General features: G+C 59.1%; 3 protein-coding genes across 4 annotated transcripts; all 3 read right to left on the reverse strand.

Annotated features, from left to right (window-relative positions):
* Nucleotides 1,825-4,664, reverse strand: GALR3 (galanin receptor 3). Its single transcript, XM_003355348.4, has 3 exons — nucleotides 4,537-4,664; nucleotides 3,236-3,613; nucleotides 1,825-2,612 (listed from the first exon to the last, which is right to left on the reverse strand). The coding sequence occupies exons 2-3, from the start codon at nucleotides 3,592-3,594 to the stop codon at nucleotides 1,841-1,843; spliced, it is 1,131 nt and encodes a 376-aa protein (XP_003355396.2). The 5' UTR covers nucleotides 3,595-3,613; nucleotides 4,537-4,664; the 3' UTR covers nucleotides 1,825-1,840.
* GCAT (glycine C-acetyltransferase) lies at nucleotides 4,626-15,987 on the reverse strand. Of its 2 annotated transcripts, none has more exons than XM_013997525.2 (9): nucleotides 15,705-15,972; nucleotides 14,060-14,190; nucleotides 12,585-12,686; nucleotides 11,595-11,741; nucleotides 10,724-10,878; nucleotides 10,504-10,586; nucleotides 10,125-10,296; nucleotides 9,283-9,404; nucleotides 4,626-4,804 (listed from the first exon to the last, which is right to left on the reverse strand). In XM_013997525.2, the coding sequence occupies exons 1-9, from the start codon at nucleotides 15,898-15,900 to the stop codon at nucleotides 4,671-4,673; spliced, it is 1,242 nt and encodes a 413-aa protein (XP_013852979.1). In that variant the 5' UTR covers nucleotides 15,901-15,972; the 3' UTR covers nucleotides 4,626-4,670. The 2 variants fall into 2 exon arrangements, with proteins under 2 accessions (XP_013852979.1, XP_003126081.1); XM_003126033.3 differs by lacking the exon at nucleotides 4,626-4,804 and adding an exon at nucleotides 8,718-9,008 and having other exon boundaries at nucleotides 15,705-15,987.
* LOC100510904 (histone H1.0) lies at nucleotides 16,437-18,735 on the reverse strand. Its single transcript, XM_003126037.4, has one exon. The coding sequence runs from the start codon at nucleotides 18,338-18,340 to the stop codon at nucleotides 17,756-17,758; it is 585 nt and encodes a 194-aa protein (XP_003126085.1). The 5' UTR covers nucleotides 18,341-18,735; the 3' UTR covers nucleotides 16,437-17,755.

Raw genomic sequence — 19,244 nt, forward strand, 5'->3', positions numbered from 1 at the left:
GAGCCAGGCGGCTGGACCAACCACAGTGTAAGCCAACCCTGGGCAATCGTGGTCCCTTCCTCTACTTTGCAGGCACCCACCGTTGTGTTGCTCTTCGATGTTTTTCTGATGCCACCTCGGCTGCCGTGAGAGCCTCTCCTCTGGGCCACTTAGGACCCCAGCTCCGCCTCGAATTTGCCACTTGACTCTCGTCAGGCTACCTCACCTCCCTGAGCCTCAGTTTCCCCTTTTAAAAATGGAGGTAATATCCCTTGTCAGCTGGGGCTGGTGCAATGCACGGATAAGCCAGTGGAGGTGAGTGGTGGCCACAGGGAGACAGAGGCCACGCCGGGTGCCGCAGAAGCGGCAGCATCATACCCCTTGCCCTCTAGGAAACACTCCCACGGCTGCGGCCTGAGTCAGCCGGGGACCTCTTGGCAGAGATGTAGGAGAAAGGACCCTGGACCAGGTGGGTGTCAGGCCCCTTGCCATGCTCGCTCCCCCAGCTGGGTCTCCCCCTGGGTAAGTTGACTACCATTCTGACCCCTGCGTCTGTGGCAGGTGGCAGGCACGGATGAGGTCTCAGCAGCCTCCGCCCAGCAGCCGGGAGGTCTCAGGCCTCAGCCAGAAACAAATACACATTATTGGCGTAGGGGGAGGGACGGAGGGAGGGCAGCGGGCAGCTCCACCACCACTGAGACTGATTTATTGGTTCATTAGGAGGTTTCCACAGCCACAGACTACCCCAGCTGGCTTCAGGGACAGGGAGGGAGGGGGCCACAGGGTAGTCGGGGCTGCTGGAAGGCCAGCTGGGGCCCGAGTATGGCTCAGTGTCTCCCCTGAACCAAACGGCCAAAGGAATAATGGAAGGAGTTTGGGTCTGGCAATGGGCCTGGGACTTAATGGCCGGGACAAGCCCATCAGGTACCCACTATCCTAAGCACTTGAACAGAACTCTCCTAAGGAAGCGGGCTGGGAACCCTCTGAGGTTTCCAAGGGCATCCAGTCAACCATGGGGGGCTGCAGGGTTAGGGAAGAGGCCTGATGCATTATCAGGAGGACCAAGAAAAAAAACCTGGGACACCCTGGGAACTGAGAACAGAGGCCCCAGAGGGGAAGTCGGTTCTACTGAGCAGAAAAGGTGAACCAGCAGTGGGTTTGAATCCAACCTCTCATACACTCATCACACTTAGTGTGACAAATCACTAAATCTCTCTTTTTTCTTTTTTCTTTTTTTTTTTTTTTTTTTAGGGCCCCACCTGCGGCATATGGAGGTTCCCAGGCTAGGGGTCCAATCCGGGCCACAGCTGCTGGCCGTAGCCACAGCCACACAGGATCCCAGCCGCTGTCTTCAGTCTATATCGCAGCTCGCAACACGGGATCCTTAACCCACTGAGCGAGGCCAGAGATGGAATCCGCAACCTCAGGGTTACTAGTCAGATTCCTTACCGCTGAGCCACGACGGGGACTCCAAAATCTCTCTGATTCTTGATGTCTCCCATCTGTATAATGGAGCTCATTCTTTCCACCTTGAAAGCTGTTTTTGATCATCAGACGGAAGAATGTCATCAGGAGGGAGAAGGGGCTTGGTGGAGAATGAAGGAGGAAGCAGAGCTTACAAGACGCTGACCGAGCTGGGGCGATGGGCAGAGGGACCGCGCTCCTTCCTGCCGCACTGGCCGTGCCCTTGGTCTGGGGGCTGCCTGGCTAGGGGGCCGGCCCTACGGTGAACCATTTGCACCGCCCTGGGCTGTCTGCTGAGCCGGCCCAGCCCCTGCTTCTCAGAGAAACGTCCTCCCCTGGAGGAAGGGGAACGACACACTGATGGACCGACACCCAGCAGAGTGGAGGCGGATAAGGTTTATTCCGGTCCCGGGGCAGGCAGGGCTCGTCCAGGCTCTCCGCCGCGGGCGGGCTCCCGACCCGGCTCCCCGCCCCAGCCGCCGCCCGCCGCCAGCCTCCCGCGAGGCCGGGCGTCCCCGGGGCAGCCGGCGGGGCCGGGGGACGCCGGGCGGACGCGACGGAGGGCGCGGCGGGCGCCCGGGGGGCAGCGGGGGCGGCGGGGGCCGCAGGGCCACAGGCGGCGGAGGCGCGCGCGGAAGTGGCGCGAGGCGAGCGCGTAGACCAGCGGGTTGAGGCAGGAGTTGGCGTAGGCGAGGCAGTGCGAGGCCAGGCGGCAGGCGTAGGTGGCCGGGCTGAAGGCGAAGCGGCCGTACCAGAAGCAGAGGATGAGCGCGTGGTGCGGTCCCCAGCAGAGCGCGTAGAGCGCGGCCACCGCCAGCATCGCGCGCCCCGCGCGGCCCGTGGCTCTGCGCCGGGCCTCGGCCGCCGCCGCGCCCGGGGGGCCCACGGCGGCCCACAGGAAGCGCAGCGTGCGCCCGTAGGCCAGGCTCACCACGGCCACGGGCAGCAGGTAGCCGGCGGCGAAGGTGGCCACGTCGAGGGCGCGCCGGCGCGCGTCCTCCCAGGCGGGCACGCAGAGCTCGAGCGCGCCGTAGCGCACGGTGCCGTAGTAGCTGAGGTAGGGCGCCGAGAAGAGCGCCGCCAGCAGCCAGACCAGGCCCACGGCGGCCCGGGCGTTGCGCGGCGTGCGCAAGGCCCGCGAGCGCAGCGGGTGCCGCACGGCCAGGTACCTGCGGGCGGGCGCGGCGTCAGCGCGGCCGGAGGGCGGGCAGCCCGCCCCAGCGCCCCAGCTCCACGGCCGCCTGGATGCCTGTATCTGAACCTCGGGGTGATGGAGCGCCGGGCAGGGAGGGGAAGTTGTGAGGAATGATGACCAGGAAGGGAGTCAGAGCTCAAAGCGCTCAGGGCAGCGCCTGGCACCTATCGGGGCTGGGTCGGGGGCTCAAGGTCGTCATCAGCTAGAGAGAGCCTGGGTTGGACCCCAAGTTTCAAGCCCTGAAAACAGGTCTGACCACAACCCGGGCAGGGGTAGGCAGAAATAAAATACTTAATGAATTCATTCGTGCGTTCCTTTTGCCACTCACTTCACGGTTATAAAGCCCCTACTACTGTGCCAGGCCCTGTGCTGACACTTGGGAGACAGAGATGTTTTCAGGAAGCTCCCAGTGGAGGATCCCCTGCGTATGTCCTGCAGGTGCCCAGAGGCTGGTTGATGGGGGGGGGGGGACAGGAAAGTGTTCCTTTTTCTCCCTCCCATCTCCCTGTTTGGTCCCCCCTCCTTCTAAGGCCAGTAAGAAGCTGTTGAGGTCTCCCCTCCCCAGCCAGACCCAGCCAGGTCCCGGGCACAGCGCACCTGTCCACCGAGACAGCCGCCAGGGTGAAGCTGCTGGCATACATGGTGAGGTAGATGAGCAGGTGCACAGCCTTACAGACGAGGGCCCCAAAAAGCCAGGCATCCAGGGTGTAGATGGCGGCCTGGAAAGGCACACAGCACAGGATGAAGCAGAGGTCGGCCGCTGCCAGGTTGAGGATGAACAGATCCGTAGTGCTGCCTGGCTCCAGCCAGGCGCTCGGGCCAGGTTGCAGCAGCACCGCCAGCACCAGCCCGTTGCCCACTGTGCCCAGCAGAAAGATGAGGGCAAAGACCACAGGCACTGCCACAGCCCCCGTACTTCCTGGGCTGTCTAGTGAAACATTCTGGGCATCGGCCATCTCCTCATCAGATGGGCACCTGAGGAAGAGAAGGTGGAATCCTCAGGCAGGAGCCCCCAGCTCTGGTCACCCAACTCAGGGGTCTAGTTCCCCTCCCCTGGGGCTGGCCAGGCTGGAAGCTTGTGGGTGAGGGGGCTAGGAGTTGGGGGTGGGGGGAACAGAGACAAAAGTTATCACTGAGACCTGCTGTGCAAGCTCCTGGCAAAGTCACGTTGGTGTCTGAGGGGTCTCTCAGTTTCCTAGGGAACCCTCCTATAGCCTAGAGCGTGGTGAAGGGCTGATTAGTTCCTTGACACCTCCAACCACTGATGCAGATAAAGACACAGGCAAGGTAGGTGAGGATGGGGGCAGTGGGCGGAGGGACAGCACCAACCCCAGGAGCTGGCGAATTTTCAATGGGGATCTGAAATACAGGGAAGGTTTTTAGACATGGGTCAATTCAGCCAAACATCAGCGACATCCTTGAGTCATTGGATAGTCCAGTTTAATGAGAGCACCAGAGTGGCTCAGCTGGCTAAACCATGTAAGTCGCTGCCCCTTTTTTGCACATGAGGAAATTGAGCCTCAGAGAGGGGACATATCACACTTTGAGTGGCAGATCTGAGGCTCCTGCCACCTTGGTACCGACTCCCATGCTGGAGTGCTTATCTGAGAGCCCGTAACCTGTGTGTGTGTGTGTGTGCATGTGCGTGCATGCAGGCGCTTGTGCGTGCATCTGTACAAGCATCTGTGCAAGCTGGGCTTACTCCCGTCTATGCCCCACCGCATGGCCCACATCAGTGGCCGCTACCTGTGGGCCCCCAGCATGCCTGGACCTCTAGGGGCTGGATGAATTAAGGGTGAGGGGGCTAGGCAGGGAGGAGGGAAGGAAGGGGATACCTGCGTTCCCCCCACCCCCAGCATGCGGCACCCCCCTCAAAGCCCAAGATGGGCAACACGCACCTCAACCCAGGGCACTGAGCTCCTGCTTGATCCTGGGTGAACCGGCCAGGCTGAAGCTTCCTCCTGGCTCCGTGGCTGCCCCTTGGTGCTTCCTCGAAGGTACAGGCTGGCCTCCCACTGGTTCCTCTTCTCCTTTAAGGCCACTCCTCTGCCAGACTTGGGCACTCCCTCCGAAATAGCCACCTCCTCCTCAGTCCCTGATTTGCCCCAGGTGACATGCTCCTCTGCCTGGCTCTTCGCTGCCTCTCTGCGTTGCTTCTGCCTCTTTCTGCAGCAAGAACAACCCATTGATCTCGCTGAGATTTGCTTTGTAGTTAACCCCTCTGTGCCCAGGGCCCAGCGCATTCCTAGCTCTCTCACCTCCAGGGGTCCTGCCTGATGACCCAGTCCTGTCTTCTTCCCTCCCTGCTCCAAGTAGGGCTCCAATCCAGGCTCCAAAAGGACGTCTAATCTTGAGCGAGGAGTTGGGTGTCCCACACCAGGGAACCAGAACATGAGCCCCTTTTCTGCAGACTTCAGATACAGGACACCGCCCCCCGGCCCTGAGAACCCCCAGACCTCTCAGCTCCCCTAAACTTGCCCCAGGGGTTCAGTCTGCCTGAAGACTGGAGGGTTTATGTGCCTGTCCAAAGAGTCTGGCTTTAGGAGTTCCCGCTGTGGTGCAACGGCATTGGCGGGACCTCTGCAGGGCCAGGTCGCAGGTTCGATACCCGGCCTGGCACAGTGGGTTAAAGGACCTGGCCTTGCTGCAGCTGCAACTGTGGCAGGAACTCCATATGCTGCAGGGTGCCCCCCAAACCAGAGTCTGGCTTTAGCCTGGGGACAATGGGGAACTAGAGAAGGTTCTAGAGCAGGGATACACCCTGCTCATTTATTTTGCACTTATTATGGCCTGTGCTTAAAAGGATGGATAGAGGAGGGAGCAATTTAATGAGACCCCTTAAGAGCCTTCTTGTCCAGGCAAGAGCCAAAGAGGTCACTAGGAAAGAGCTGTATGGTTTGGTCTGGAGCGCTGGCCCAGACCCTTGGGCGGAGCAGGCCACATGGCCACAAGCTTCCAGAGGGCCGGAGGTTAGCACTTGGGGGCAAAGTGCCTTGGATTTAGCAACGAGGTGGCCGTTGTTAAACTAGACAAGTGGGGGGGCGGGCAGAAGGCAGGCTGCAGTGAACTGAGGGAGAGAAGAGGTGGCAGGCACTGTGTGGAGTCTTTCTAGAAGCTGGCAGGGTTGGGTAGCATCAAGAAGTCCGGGAAAGGGCGAGGAGTTCATCGGAGGGGATGCTGCTGGAGCCGGCCTTGCAATCACAGCCTTTGAAGCAGGGAAAAGACTTCAGCACTAGCTTCCCGCAGGCCCTGGGGATTTTCTCCAGTGCTCAGGCTTCTCTAAAGTGGTAATGAACCTGACTAGTGTCCATGAGGATGTGGGTTCGATCCCTGGCCTCATTCAGTGGGTTAAGGATCCGACATTGCCATGACCTGCGATGTAGGTCACAGATGTGGCTTTGATCTGGTGTTTCTGTGGCTGTGGCGTAGGATGGCAGCTACAGCTCCCATTCATTCAACCCTTTGCCTGGGAACCTCCATATGTTGCAGGTGTGGCCCTAAAAAGACCAAAAAGAAAAAGAGAAAAAAAAAAGCAGGATTCTAGACTTTGGTAGGATTTTATGTTTTTATGACCACACTCACAGCATATGGAAGTTCCTGGGCTAGGGATCGAATCTGAGCTGCAGCTGCAATGCCAGATCCTTAACCTGCTGCACCACAGTGGGAACTCCAGTGGTGGGATTTTAGAACTCCCTCTTCATTTTTTTTTTTGTCTTTTTAAGGCTGAACCTGAGGCATATGGAGGTTCCCAGGCTAGGAGTCAAATCAGAACTAGCGCTGTCAGCCTACGCCACAACCACAGCAACGCAGGATCTGAGCTGCGCATGGCAACACCGGATCCTTAACCCACTGAGTGAGGCCGGGGATCAAACCCACAACCTCTGGTTCCTAGTCGGATTTGTTTCCGCTGTGCCACAATGGGAACTCCCAGAACCCTTGAGTCAGGGGTCCCCAAGCAGCCCGTATGAAAGTAATGCACTATTAAGACTCCCAGAAGCCTGGACTGTCAAACGTGGCATGTCTAACCCTGAAGCTCCAGAGATCCCGGACACGCTGTTCTCCTACTTCTTAGGAGCCCCCAGGCCCCTCCTTGCAGGAGGCTGGGCTCTGGATGGGCCAGGGCAGTATTAAGGCAGAGCTCCCAGAAGCCACAAGCCTGAGCTGCTGATAGGACAGCAGAAGAGAAGGGAGGACCGTAGTGTCCAGAGGGCCCTCCTGTGGCGCAGGCAGGAAGGGCGCCCAGCAAGTTGTCCCCTCTCCTTACTGCAACTGCTGCTCCTGGCTGCTGTGGCCTTGGACCCCGGGCCCAACATAGAGGACAGATGACGCGCCCTGAGAGCGTTCCCTGGAGACCTGGGCCCTGCAGGACATGGAAGTGGGGCTTGTCCACAGCTGGCCCTCAGACCTATAGCCCATCTTGGCCTCCAGCAATGACCAGTATGCCCCCAAGCCCAAGCATGTGCGCCCAAAGCTGCTGTCGTGCCTGCTGGCACCTCCTATGACCCCTCTAGACGGTGGCAGAGGAGCTGTCCTGTGGTGGACCTAGGCCAGAGCAGTTTCACATGCTGAGCTGAGAGCTGGCCACGGATGTGGCACCCTGCCATGACATGCCGGCCCACGGTGTCACAGTGTTACTGCTACCCCCAGGCAGCACAATGCTGGTGCCAGTGCCCAGGAGCTACAAGCGGAGGTGGCGCACACTGCTGTGGCTGTTGGACCTTGGCTCAGGCTGTCTCATCTCAGCCTCACCAACTGTAACATGTCACCCCTGGAGGCTCACGCGGCCCACTACGACCTGCGGGCCCGGGCAGACCATGAACACCAAGCTGCTGGCCTGGCACTGCTGGCTTGACCAGGGACTGGCACCAGGCTGGGTGTACCTGCTGTGCAGGTGGTGCCAGGTGCCCTCCCCATGGTGACAGTGGCATGTGTTTGTGCCCCTGATGTGGCCACAGCAGCCCCCTTCCCTGGGGTTGCATCCCTCAGCACCCCGAGTTCCTGGACCTGTCTCAAGCGCCTCGGGATCACAGGCTAGGATTTTCAGAGTCCCAGAGTTAAGATTCTGCAGGACTGTGCCCGAGCTTGCCCAGACTGCCCATCCCGACATCCAGGCTGAGGGGAGGGCCAGGGGTGGGGGGGCGCCAGAGACGTGATCCCCATTGTTAATAAAGAAGGGCCTTCCCATCCCCCGGCCCTATTTCCAGCAAACGACGAGCTTCCCAAGGCCACACCAGGCTGAGGCTGGCGCTGCGGTGACTCAGAACTCATCCTTTAGTGCCACCAGGTGCCCATGAGGCTGAGTGGGGAAGACCATGGAGAGAGAAGGCTGGGTGGGGGGTGGGGGGCTGCGATGGTGGGAAGGGGAGGGTCATCTCCAGCAGTGGAGCAGCAAGCCTTGAGGAGGCAAGAACAGCGAGTCCCAGGCCAGAAGGCTGGAGGGGGCGCGCGACAGCATCTGGAGCCTGAGCTCGCTGCGCCCCCTGGTGGCTGATCATAAGTCAGCAGGCCCTGGGAGCACAGGGATGGAAGGGCCCACGTGTAATACCACTGGTATATGGTGATAACAATACCACATCCACTCTTGGCATTGTGGGGGAAACTGCGGCACACACAGGGGAGGGAGCCTGCCCGAGGCCACAGAGGCTGGGACAAGTGGGCCGGAACACAGGGCTCCAGACCGTCAGCGGCCTCTCCAGCAGTGACAGACATTCTCTTCCGTAGAACTGCCGCCTCCTCTGCTTCTCCCACACATGGGTTTGGGCGCCCAGCTCCTTGTTACCAGGGCAGCTACAGGGCATCGTTTGGGTGCAAAGCAGAGGACATGTTCACCAAAGCTAGACTCTTGGGCTGCAGAGCTGGGGGTGGGGGGGAAGGGGCCTGCAGGCCCTCAGCTGCCCTCTATGGCCACACACAATCCAACTGAGCCAAACGATGGCCCTCGCCTCTGTCACCCCAGCCGCAGGGGGCCCGTCCTAGCTCTGCAGCTCTGAGATCTACTGCAGTCCTCGGGCCTGTGCTCGGAGCCCCAGCTCCTCCCCGCTTCTTCGACCAGAGAGAAAATAAAGCAGACCAACGCAGCGCAGGCCATTTCCACACTGTTGCTTCACTTGTGGCCACAAGCACAGGCCTCGCCCCAGCCTGGCCCCAGGACTTTGACAGAACTCAGAGCTGGCTCAAAGGGCCCCTTTGTCCCTGGGAGGCTTGTCACTCCCTGGGCCTCAAGGCAGAGCCCCGTGCAGCCGCCCCACCTCCACGAAGGCCTCCACGCAGCGGTCAATGTCCTCCTCGCTGTGCACGGCTGAGATCTGGACCCGGATCCGGGCCTTGCCCTTGGGGACCACGGGGTAGCTGAACCCGATGACAAAGATGCCTGGCAGGGCAGAGCGCGTCAACCTGGGGCTCCCCAGGGCCAGACAAGCCTTGGGGGCATGGCAAACAGGCCTACCTGCCTGAGGTTCACAGAGGGCAGGGAGCTGCCCAAACTCTCAGACATGGCACTGCCTCAGGGCCTGGGGTTTTCAAACCAGGACAGACAGCTGGTTTAAGAGGGTGGTGGTGGGGGCACGGGGGTATTCACAGTCTGGGGGTTCCCTCCTCTTCTTTTAGGACCCAGAGCCACTTCCCTTGTCCCGGCCGCCCCTTACCTCTCTTTTGCATGTCATCTGCCATGCAAGAGGCCAGCCGAGCATCACCCAGCATCACAGGGCAGATGGGGTGATTGGCTCCTGAGATGGTGAAGCCGGCAGCCTCCATCTTCCTGCGGAATCTGTGGGCACAGGTTGGGTGTCACAGGTAGCGGGGGTAGGGTGGGGGGCAATTCACACCTGCTCTTAATGGGCATGTGATCCAAGGAGTGTGGCCAAGTCTTTAGGAGGGACCGACAGACGGAGGCAAACTCAGAGAGGGAGATGGGGAGCCAGGCAGAGGAATGGGCAGACCACAAAGGGAGGTGGGGAGTTCCCACTGTGGCACGACGGGATCAGCAGTGTCTTGGGAGCGCTGGGATGTGGGTTCGATCCCCGGCCTGGCACAGTGGATTGGGGATCTGGTGTTGTCGCAGCTGTGGCATAGGCTGCAACCGCAGCTCGGATCCAATCCCTCACCTAGGTACTCCATATGCTGCAGGGAGGCCACAAAAAAAAAAAAAAAAGAAAAGAAAAAAAAGAAAAGAAAAAGAAAGAAAAGAAAAAGAAAAACCAAAAAACAAAAGGGAGGTGGGAAGACAGCCTTGCACAGAAGGGGGAGACCTAGGGCCCTGTGTAGAGAAATAAACCAGGAAATGGAAGGACGAGGCAGAGACAGAGAGAAGAGAAGAGGAGGCAGCCCTCAGCTAAGGGAAGCTGAGTCCCCGTGCGACCCGCTGGGGACACGGTCTGAGCAGAGGCAGGGCCTGCAGGCAGGGAACTGTGGGCCTGTGCGGGCACCCTGTGACAGGCCCTCACCAGCTCCCTCCCCGCAGCCTGCCCAACCCCGCCAGGGACCGCACCGCTGGGTCTTGGCTGCCATAGACTGGACGATGGCGTTGTTCTCCATGAGCAGGTCCAGGGCCTTGGAGGCACAGCCGACAACAGCAGGTGGCAGGCTGTTGGAGAAGAGGTAGGGCCGGGCACGCTGCCGCAGCAGGGACACCAGGGATCCAGGCCCCGTCGTGTAGCCCCCTGGGAACAAGGGCAGAGGTGAGGATGGGGTGGGGGGCACAGTGAGAGACCAGCAGCCAGAGCTTAGCCCAAATCCCCCCCAAGAGGACAGTCCACGCTGTCTTTGTCCCTGCAGCCCCAGGTCTCCCTGCTTCCCTGCCCTGAGGCCCCTCCAGGGCCCCCCCACATGTGGATAAGGGGAGCCCAGGGCCACAAGCCTGCAGGCACCTGAGGCTCCGCCCAGCGCCTTCCCCAGAGTGGAGTTGATGATGGCGACCTGGTCCATCACGCCCAGCAGCTCATCGGTGCCCCTGCAAGGGAAGCTGCCACTGCCACCCTTGGCCACCTGAGCACCCAGGATCATGGGTTGGGTTTGGGGGCTGGCCTCCCGGTTTCCCACCCTCCCTGAGAAGTCCAACCCAAGGCCTCAAGGGCCGTGTGCTCCCACCGTCCAGTGGCCCCCAGGAAGCCGGTGGCATGGCAATCGTCCACAAAGACCAAGGCACCATATTGAGAGGCAAGGCGGCAGATGTCCTGCAGGGGCGCGATGTCACCGTCCATGGAAAAGGTCCCATCAGTGGCCACTAGGCGCAGTCGATGCTTCTGCAGGAAAGATACAGAAGGTGGTGGCAGGTGTTGTGAGCCACCACTCACTCTCTGCGCTGCTTGGGGCTCTAAAGGTGCACCTTGCCCAGTGCCCAGTACCGAGGTGAGCACAAAGCACCACCATGTGGAGGCTGGTACCTCCTCGCCCTCATCCGGGCCTCTCTGAGCCTCACCGGTCTCTTCCAGGGCAGTCTTAGCACTGGGCAGTGAGAAGGCTCAGTCTCCTCTCCCAGAGGGCGGAGTGGGGTGGGGTCAGTTCTACCCATAAGCACATCCCACCCTTATGATGCCAAGCAGGGGCCTCCACACACAGCGGCTTATTCAAACTCAAGGCAGCATCATGCAATAGAAAAAAGCTTTGGGTCTGAGGATGTGGGTTCAAATCTTGGCTTTGTATTTTTTTTTCTTTTTAGGGCCATGCCTGTGGCATATGAAAGTTCCCAGGCTAGGGGTCGAATCGGAGCTGTAGCTGCCGACCTACACCACAGCCACAGAGCGAGGCCAGGGATGGAACCACATCCTCATGGATACTAGTCGGGTTCTTAACCCGCTGAGCCACAACAGGAACTTCAAATCTTGGCTCTTTTGAACTTTCGGGCCGTTTGCCTGTGAGGGAGGAGTGAGCCTCTCCAAGCCTCGATTCCTTCCGGGGGGGGGCCCAGGTGGAGGCTCAGCCCTGTCCATGCCCCTGGAACCACTAGGCCTTGCCCCACCTGGGCCTCCTGCAGCTTGGCCTCCAGATCGGCCACGTCCAAGTGGCGGTAGCGGTACTTGTGGGCCTTGCACAGACGGATGCCGTCGATGATGGAGGCATGGTTCAGCTCGTCCGACAGGACCGCGTCCTCTGGGGTCAGCAGGGCCTGGAGGGAGGCAGTTAGGAGCAGAGCCGTCACCCAGCCACCCTGGGGGTCTCCCCCCCTTCCTGAGTCCCCCGAATCAATATTTCACTGCCGGCCGGGAAATTCTTCTGGTCAGAGAGGCAAGGAGCCCTCTGCCTCTACCTGGGTCCCCAGAGGCCCAGGACTGGGCTGAATCAGGGGCCTGGCTCTAGTGAAAGCAGGTGAGAATATGTTTGGTGCCTGCTTGGCCTCTAACGCCCTCAGACTTCCAGCTGATGTAGGTTAAACCCCCCCCCCACGACCCCAAATGCCCAGGAAGCTGCCTCCTTCTAAGCCCCAGTTTCCTCCGGGAGACCTATTGGCTCAACGCTGACCTCCACAAGAAATGGCCATTAGGGTTGCGTCTGCAGCACATGGAAGTTCCCAGGCTAGGAGCTGACTCAGAGCTGCAGCTGCCTGCCTATGCCACAGCCACAGCCACAGCAGATCTGAGCTGCACCTGCGACCTACACCACAGCTCAGGGCCACACCAGACCCTTAACGCACTGAGAGAGGCCAGGGATGGATCACGCCTCCTCATGAATACTAGTCGGGTTCTTAACCCGCTGAGCCACAATGGGGACTCCCTCTTCTTGTTTTTTTTTTTTTTTTTTTTTTTTGACTGTGCCCATGGCAGGTAGAAGTTCCTGGGCCAAGGATTGAACCTGCACCACACTTTTGGCCTGCGCCAAGGCTGTGGCAACGCTGGATCCTTAACCTGCTGCCCCTACACAAGGACGCCCCTGCCAAGTTCTTCTAACCGCATACTCCCAAGCCTTCCACGGCCTGGCAGCCTCACCAAGCCCCACTCACGGCCTCGCATACCTCAAAGAGGCCGGCATTGGCATCAAAACAGCTGGGGTAGAGGATGGCGTCCTCCCGCTGGTGGAAGCGGGCGATCTTCGCCTCCAGATCCTTGTGGATGCTCTGAAGCAAGCAAGTAACAGAGGTATTCATGCCTGGGGGGCCACACGGGACGAGTTCTGGGGACAGAGGCTTAGCATGCCACAACCATCCTCTCCCTTCTTTCTGTCCCACCAGGGCTCACCCAGAGCCAGCAGCAATCTGACATGTGGTTCCCCTCGAGGGACTGGGGCCCACCAGGGGCCCCTCTTCCTGGTCAGTCTTTGTTTGGGGGGTCTGATGGTGGAATTATGGGTGCTAATGGCAAAGGAAGCTGTGTCTCCCTGATATCAAGCGGAGTGCCTTTTTTTGGTTGCTTAAAGGCAAAGAAGTGGATTCCAAAATTAATTCTAGGTTAATCTGGGCCTCCAGTCTTTTTTTTTTCTTTCCTCTTTTTATAGCCTCACCTGCAGCATATGGAAGTTCCCAGGCTAGGGGTCAAACTGGAGCTGCAGCTGCCGGCCTACACCACAGCCACAGCCACGCAGGATCTGAGCCTTGTCTGTGACCTACACCACAGCTCACGACAATGCCGGATCCTTAACCCACTGAGTAAGGCCAGGGCTCGAACCGGTGTCCTTATAGATACCAGTCGGGTTTGTTAACCACTGAGCCACGATGGGAACTCCAGAAGCACCAACTCTTGAGCTAGGTCTTCAGGGTTCAAATCCCACAACCGGCTGTGTGCCCTTGGGCAAATCACCTAACTTCTCTGGGCCTCAGTGTCCTCAGCTCTACAAGACCGACAAGAGTAACAGTCATGGCCGAGGATTCTTATGAGCATTAATGAGTGAATATTTGTAATTTCTTAGAGTCGCCCCTGGTACACAGTCATCACTATGACTTTCATGTTTATATAAGTTCATTTTGTAACATTTCCAAAATAAAATTAATCACCAACATATATGGAGCTCTACTTGTGCGAAGCACTGTTTTAAGCATCTTTACCTGTATTAACTCTTTCATATGAGATAATCTCATGAAGTACGATTATCCCCACTTTACCCAAGAAGGCCTGGAGGCGCAGAGAAGGAAAACCCTTCTCCCCAGTAATAGAACCAATACACGGCGGTTCTGGGAACCAAGCTCAGGCAGAATAGCTCCAGGCCATCTCAGTTCCTGCCTGCTGGTCTTCCTTTCCTGAACAGAAACAGGTGTAAGGAGCTCTGCAGGTGGGGCCATGGATGCTCAGAGAGGTAGAGTCTCTCGCCCAAGGCTGCACAGCAAAACAGAAGCCTGAAGCCCACCCTTCTCGTAGACAGCTCTGGGGCTGCGTGGGCCTAGAGTGCTGGGAGGAGCTGAGCCGGCAAAACCAGCCCTGCTGACAGTGGAAGCAAACATCTGGGGTCAGTGCCCAACGCTGGGGACCATCCCCACCGCCCCCGGCCGCTCTGTACCTGGGTCCCACAGATGAATCGGACAGAGCTAAGGCCGGCTCCAAACTCCTCCAGGGCCTGCAGACCTGCCTGGATCACCTCGGGGTGGCTGCTCAGGCCCAGGTAGTTGTTGGCACAGAAGTTAATGATTCCTGAGGTAGAGGACAGGGGACAGACACTGCAGCTCAGGACAAAGAAGGACCTGGAAAGATGTCAGTGCCAGGCCTTGGGAGCTCAGAGAGGAAATGAACCTGGATTCGCCCCTGAGGAGGCAAGAAGCACACAGTTTGATGTGTCCTGGGGCAGAGACCAGGAGGGGGAGCTGGGAGCCCCAGCGAAGCACTGAGTCCAACAGTTACAGGAAAAGGAGGGACAGATAGGGACCCTCACAGCAGCACCTCGGAGGACGAGGAGTTTAAACTCTGGTTTTGCAGCGGAAATTATCACAACATTGTAAACGAGCTCTACTTCAATAAAACTTAAAAAACAAAACAAACAAAAGGACTTTGCACATTCCACCCAAAGCGGAACCGGCCGTTCCTCACTGGCTTCTCCTGTCATTGAAGCTCACCAGCAACCCTTCGTCTGGGCCCTGGTTTCCTCGTGGATGACAGGGGACAGCTGGGTCAGAGGCCCGCCTTGGTCCCCACGCTCCACACGGCTGGCTTTGCTGCCTAGTAGAGAAGCGCATCAGAACCTGACCCTTGAATTATAAAGCCCAAAGCGAGCACAGCTGACCAGAGGAGGCAAGGTTTACTCAGCCTGGGAGAGGCGAAAGCAGGAAAAGAGCCTCGCTCTCCTCATTCCCCATCTTTTGACCAGCTCCAAGCTTCTCTGAGGGCAAGGCAGGGCCTTCCAGGGACCTCTGTTTTATAAACGAGCACAACAGCACCAAGGAGTCCATGCCCATTTCCTGGGCAGATGGCAGGTTTGGGGGTCCGCTTGTCACCAGCACCTCCACCTGGTGGGGCCAGGCACAGACAAGCTGTGGGGTGTGAGACAGAAACAAGGGTGGCCTGGTGGGCCAATTCATGGTGTGACTTCTGCAGCAGCCCTGGAGCCCTTTGCTCACTGTGATTTTGGCCAGTTAGCTGACCTGCTAGTTCCATATGCCAAACCAAACCAAAGCCCAGCTCTGCCTGCAGCTGGCTGGGGCCTTTCCCGCCAGCCACTTCACATCTCTGAGGGTCAGCTTCTTCGTTTGTAAATGGGATTGGTCATCCCCACGTTTTGAAGTTTGCAGAAGTCCAAGTGCAGCAATTAATAGAAGCCTGAACAAAGCAGCGGCTCCAGAAACGCAGAAGTTCATGCTGCCGCCTTCTCACCACCCTCCCTTGAAGCGGAAGAGTGAGAGCCCGCTGGTATCTCTCTATTTTTTTTTCTCACATTCTCACAGCGCTTGATCTCGGGCCAGCCGTGCCCTCTGAATCAAAAAGGGGCTTAAGGGCAAATTACCTCCCTTCGCGTTAACCAGGTTAGAGCTAACCGCGGGAAGCCGAGAAGTCGACAAGTCGGCCTGACAGATGGGGAAGGGTACAGCAGCGACCTGTGCAGGTGCTCCTGCCCGCCCACGGCCTCCAGGACCTCCATTCCAGCCCAAGCCTCAGAACGGCCCTCGAACGCCTGGCCAGGTCTGACGATTCCCAGCAGGAGCGGGGTCCATTACCTCCCGAGACGCCGTCCACGTGTATGCGCGGCCCCTGACGGGACGTGATGACCCGCTCGCTTTTCCAGGTGCCAGCCTCGCGGATGCCTTCCAGCTCCTCCTCCAGAATGCCACGCAGCTGAGCCAGCGCTGACTGCGGGCGACAGCCGCGGGGGGCCCGGGAGAGGGCAGCGCAGAGGATGCGGCCGGCCCACATCGCGTCCACCTCGCCGGAGCGCGCCTGCCCGCTGCGGGCTGTACGCACGGAGACCCCCGCCTGATCACGTGGCGGGGGCTGGGCCCCGACAGCCAATCAGAGCGAGGGGCCCCCGCTACTGGGGCAGGGGAGGCGGACCCAGGGATGGGCGGGCGGGGCCTGGCGGGATCCGCAGTGGACGAAAGTGGATTGGTCTGTAAATTGAGACTGGAGCTGTCCTCAAAGGGGGAGGGGAAGTGACGGGGCGGAGGAACGCGCGTCCGGGCCTCCAGACCCCCACCCATCCCCTGCCTGCACACTTAGCACTCGGAAGGTTAAGGGGATGCCCTACGGGCGCGGGAGGCAGGCGCCGGGAAGCGGGCTGAAGCACATTCTGTACGCTCTAGCCCCAGGGTTGCCCCGGTTCTGTCGAGCTCTTGGAACCCTCCCCCATTCTCAGGTGCAAACGCCCCCGAGATTTCCCCCACTCCTTGCCCATCCGATTGCTACGCATTCTCCTCCAGGCTTGGAAGTGAAGAAAAACACACTGCACGGGCTTTTTCCTTTTTTTTTTTTTTCAATTTTATTTTAAAGTTTCAAAATTACAAAGACAGCAAATTCTTCCCGGCACAAATAACACTTGTTTAAAAAGTAAAAGGGGGTTGGGATGGTGGGGGGGGGAGGGGAAGGACGCACAATTGCGCGTTTTCCCATTTTATTACAAAAAAGGGAAAGACTGTACAGGTTTTTTCTCCCAGCTCCCGGGTGTGAAACGTTAAGTCCTAGCCCTAGATTGTATATATACATATACACACATACACACAGACCTAGCTCTGTAAAACTACTTAGCAATTCAAAGTCAACTGCAGTATGTCTCACTGTCCACTCCCCGCCCCCCTCCTCCCCCATCTACAACTACTCATAAAAGACTCAGAAGTAAAGAGGTCAGGAGGTTTTTAAGTGGCGGGTGGCAGGGCTGGAGCCCCGGCCGACCACCTGGCAAAGCCATCTCTTGTACAGGAGGAACCAAAAATCAGGCGAAAAGGAAAAAAGGTCCTCCTAGGATGCAATCCGATGGTGTGGAAAAAAACCAAGTTTTAACAGGGCACTCTGAGGCACTTGGCTGACCCACTCCCCACCCTTCCCCCAAAGCTTCCTCTGCTGTTTCACAGGAGACCTTCGGAAGCCACAGAGGTCTCCCAATAGCTAGTCTCCAGCTGATTCTGAGAAGCCACAATTTCTAGGACCAGCTGTCATTTTGACCTCCTCCCCTCACCTAGGACAATAGGGAGGCTACAGGGGCAAAGGAACAGAAGTGAGAAGGAAACTGGATGTGGATGCCCCACTGCTCACCACTGGGAGGTGCAAATCAGCCCAGACAGGGTTTTTTGTTTTTTTTTTTCCCCTGCTCCCTCCTTTGCCGTCCCACTGATGCCACCTCTCTCCTCTCCGCTAACGTTCTGCAACTCACGAGGAGTGTTCAACTTAAAACCTTACCAAGGCTGGGCTCCCTGTCATCTTGCCACAAGCTACCTTGCCCCATTCTCCCCCGACTTTTACCTTCCGAATGAATCAACCATCCAACTGAACAAAACACACAAACCCACCCAAATCCCCCAAACCATAAGTAGATTAATGACAAATTAACAAAACAAAATAGAAGTACATCATTACAGAGATTTGTCGTTGCTGTCCTTGCATGACTGCTTCAAGAGAAATGAATTATTCCCTAATTTCTGAGGAATCCAAATTCTGTCTCTTTATAAAGTCAGACGAGGAAGGGGCAAAGGGTTGCAGATGAGGATCAAGTGAGAAGAAAAAAGTATTTACAGAAAACAGGAGACAGGCAGGAGTGTCCACAAGAAAAGCCTCATTGTCACTTCTTCTTGCCGGCCCTCTTGGCACTGGACTTCGCTTTGGGCTTCACTGGTTTGGCCTTCTTAGGCTTGGATGCCTTGACTGGTTTGGCTTTGACAGTCTTGGGTTTTTTGGCTTTCTTGGGCGTGGCAGCCGGCTTCTTCTTGGCCTTCTTGACCGGGGTTGCTTTGGGCTTCTTGCTTGGGGCTTTGGAGGCAGCCTTCTTGGGCTTGGCCGTCTTCTTTGGCGTGGCCACCTTCTTGACTTCCTTCTTCGTCTTCTTGAAGGCCACTGACCTCTTGGGCTCGTCGCTCTTGGCCAGGCGGAAAGACCCCGAGGCACCCACCCCTTTGGTCTGCTTGAGGACCCCGGTGGTGACCAAGCGCTTGATGGACAACTTGATCTGGGAGTCGGCGTTCTCACCCACCTTGTAGTGGCTCTTGATGTACTTCTGGATGGACTGGCGCGAGGAGCCAGCGCGGTTCTTCTCTGCCTGGATGGCAGCCACGATCATGTCTGAATACTTGGGGTGGTCTGTGGACTTCTTGGAGGCCTTGGCCCGCTTGGGCTTGGCCGCCGGGGTGGACGTGGAGTTCTCGGTCATGGTGGCCTGCCTGGTCCTGTGTTGAAGAAGGCGCCTTCCAAAGGGCCAGCCCTCGTCGGAGGCCGAGGGAAGCCTGATTCGGGATCTGCTCTGGGCGCTCCTGGCTCCCAGGCCAGGCCGGGGGCCGCCTCTCGGACCTGGCTCGGGTCGCGGGGAGGGGGGGCACTCGCTGGGCCGGCTCTGCGTGGCCCGGCCCCGCGGGTCTGTCGGTCGGTCTCAGCGCCCGGCTCTGCCTCCGCCTCCGCCTCCTCTGCCTCCCTTTTCCCAGCTCCGCGTCTGGCGCTCGGGCGGCGCATCCGGGTATTTAGCGGCGGCGGGCGGACCGCGGTGAGGACAGGGCTGCTGGCTGCCTGCTCCGGGCCCGGAATGGCGCCGCGCCGCCGCCATCTGTGTTTCTTCTGCCGAGCAAATCCGACCTTTCCCCCCGGCCCGGGCCTTCCCGCCCCCGCCGCCGCCCAGGGCCGCTGCCTGGCTCCCTGGGCTCCCCCGCCGGGCGTCCCGCCGGCCCGGCCGCCGCCCCCCGCGCCCGCCACGCGCCCCAAACGGCGCCGAGGACCGCCGGCGCGCCGGCACATTTCCCCTTTGCGGGGGGCTGGCTCTGCGGGGCCGGGGCGCCCCGGTGCGGGAAACCCCCCGTAGCAAAGCTCCCCCCTGGGGCTACCGGGGGCCCCGCTCCCGGCCCGCGGCGGGACCCCCCAGCCCGGCGGAGCGGCCGGAAAGCGGCCCCAACTAACACACGCGGCCCCGAGCCGGGCGACTCCCAGCCGGGCCGAGCCGGGACAGGGGGGAGGGGTCGCTCCCCCAGGGTCCGATCACCTCTCGGGGGTCATCCCGCTACCGGGCCCACCCGCACCTCTACCTTCTCTCTGTCCTTGGGGCCCCCAGGCAAACTTTCCCTGGAAGA

Source organism: Sus scrofa, chromosome 5 (genome assembly GCF_000003025.6).
Source record: "Sus scrofa isolate TJ Tabasco breed Duroc chromosome 5, Sscrofa11.1, whole genome shotgun sequence".
NCBI classification, from domain to species: domain Eukaryota; kingdom Metazoa; phylum Chordata; class Mammalia; order Artiodactyla; family Suidae; genus Sus; species Sus scrofa.

Coding starts and splice junctions, on each gene's coding strand:
- GALR3 (XM_003355348.4), bottom strand. CDS start 3,594: ATGGCCGATGCCCAGAATGTTTCACTAGACAGCCCAGGAAGTACGGGG. Junction 2,613..3,235: donor GCGGCTGTCTCGGTGGACAG/GTGCGCTGTGCC, acceptor GCCCGCCCGCAG/GTACCTGGCCGTGCGGCACC.
- LOC100510904 (XM_003126037.4), bottom strand. CDS start 18,340: ATGACCGAGAACTCCACGTCCACCCCGGCGGCCAAGCCCAAGCGGGCC.
- GCAT (XM_003126033.3), bottom strand. CDS start 15,900: ATGTGGGCCGGCCGCATCCTCTGCGCTGCCCTCTCCCGGGCCCCCCGC. Junction 14,191..15,704: donor CGTGGACGGCGTCTCGGGAG/GTAATGGACCCC, acceptor CCTCTACCTCAG/GAATCATTAACTTCTGTGCC. Junction 10,297..10,503: donor GGCGCTGGGCGGAGCCTCAG/GTGCCTGCAGGC, acceptor CCTTGTTCCCAG/GGGGCTACACGACGGGGCCT.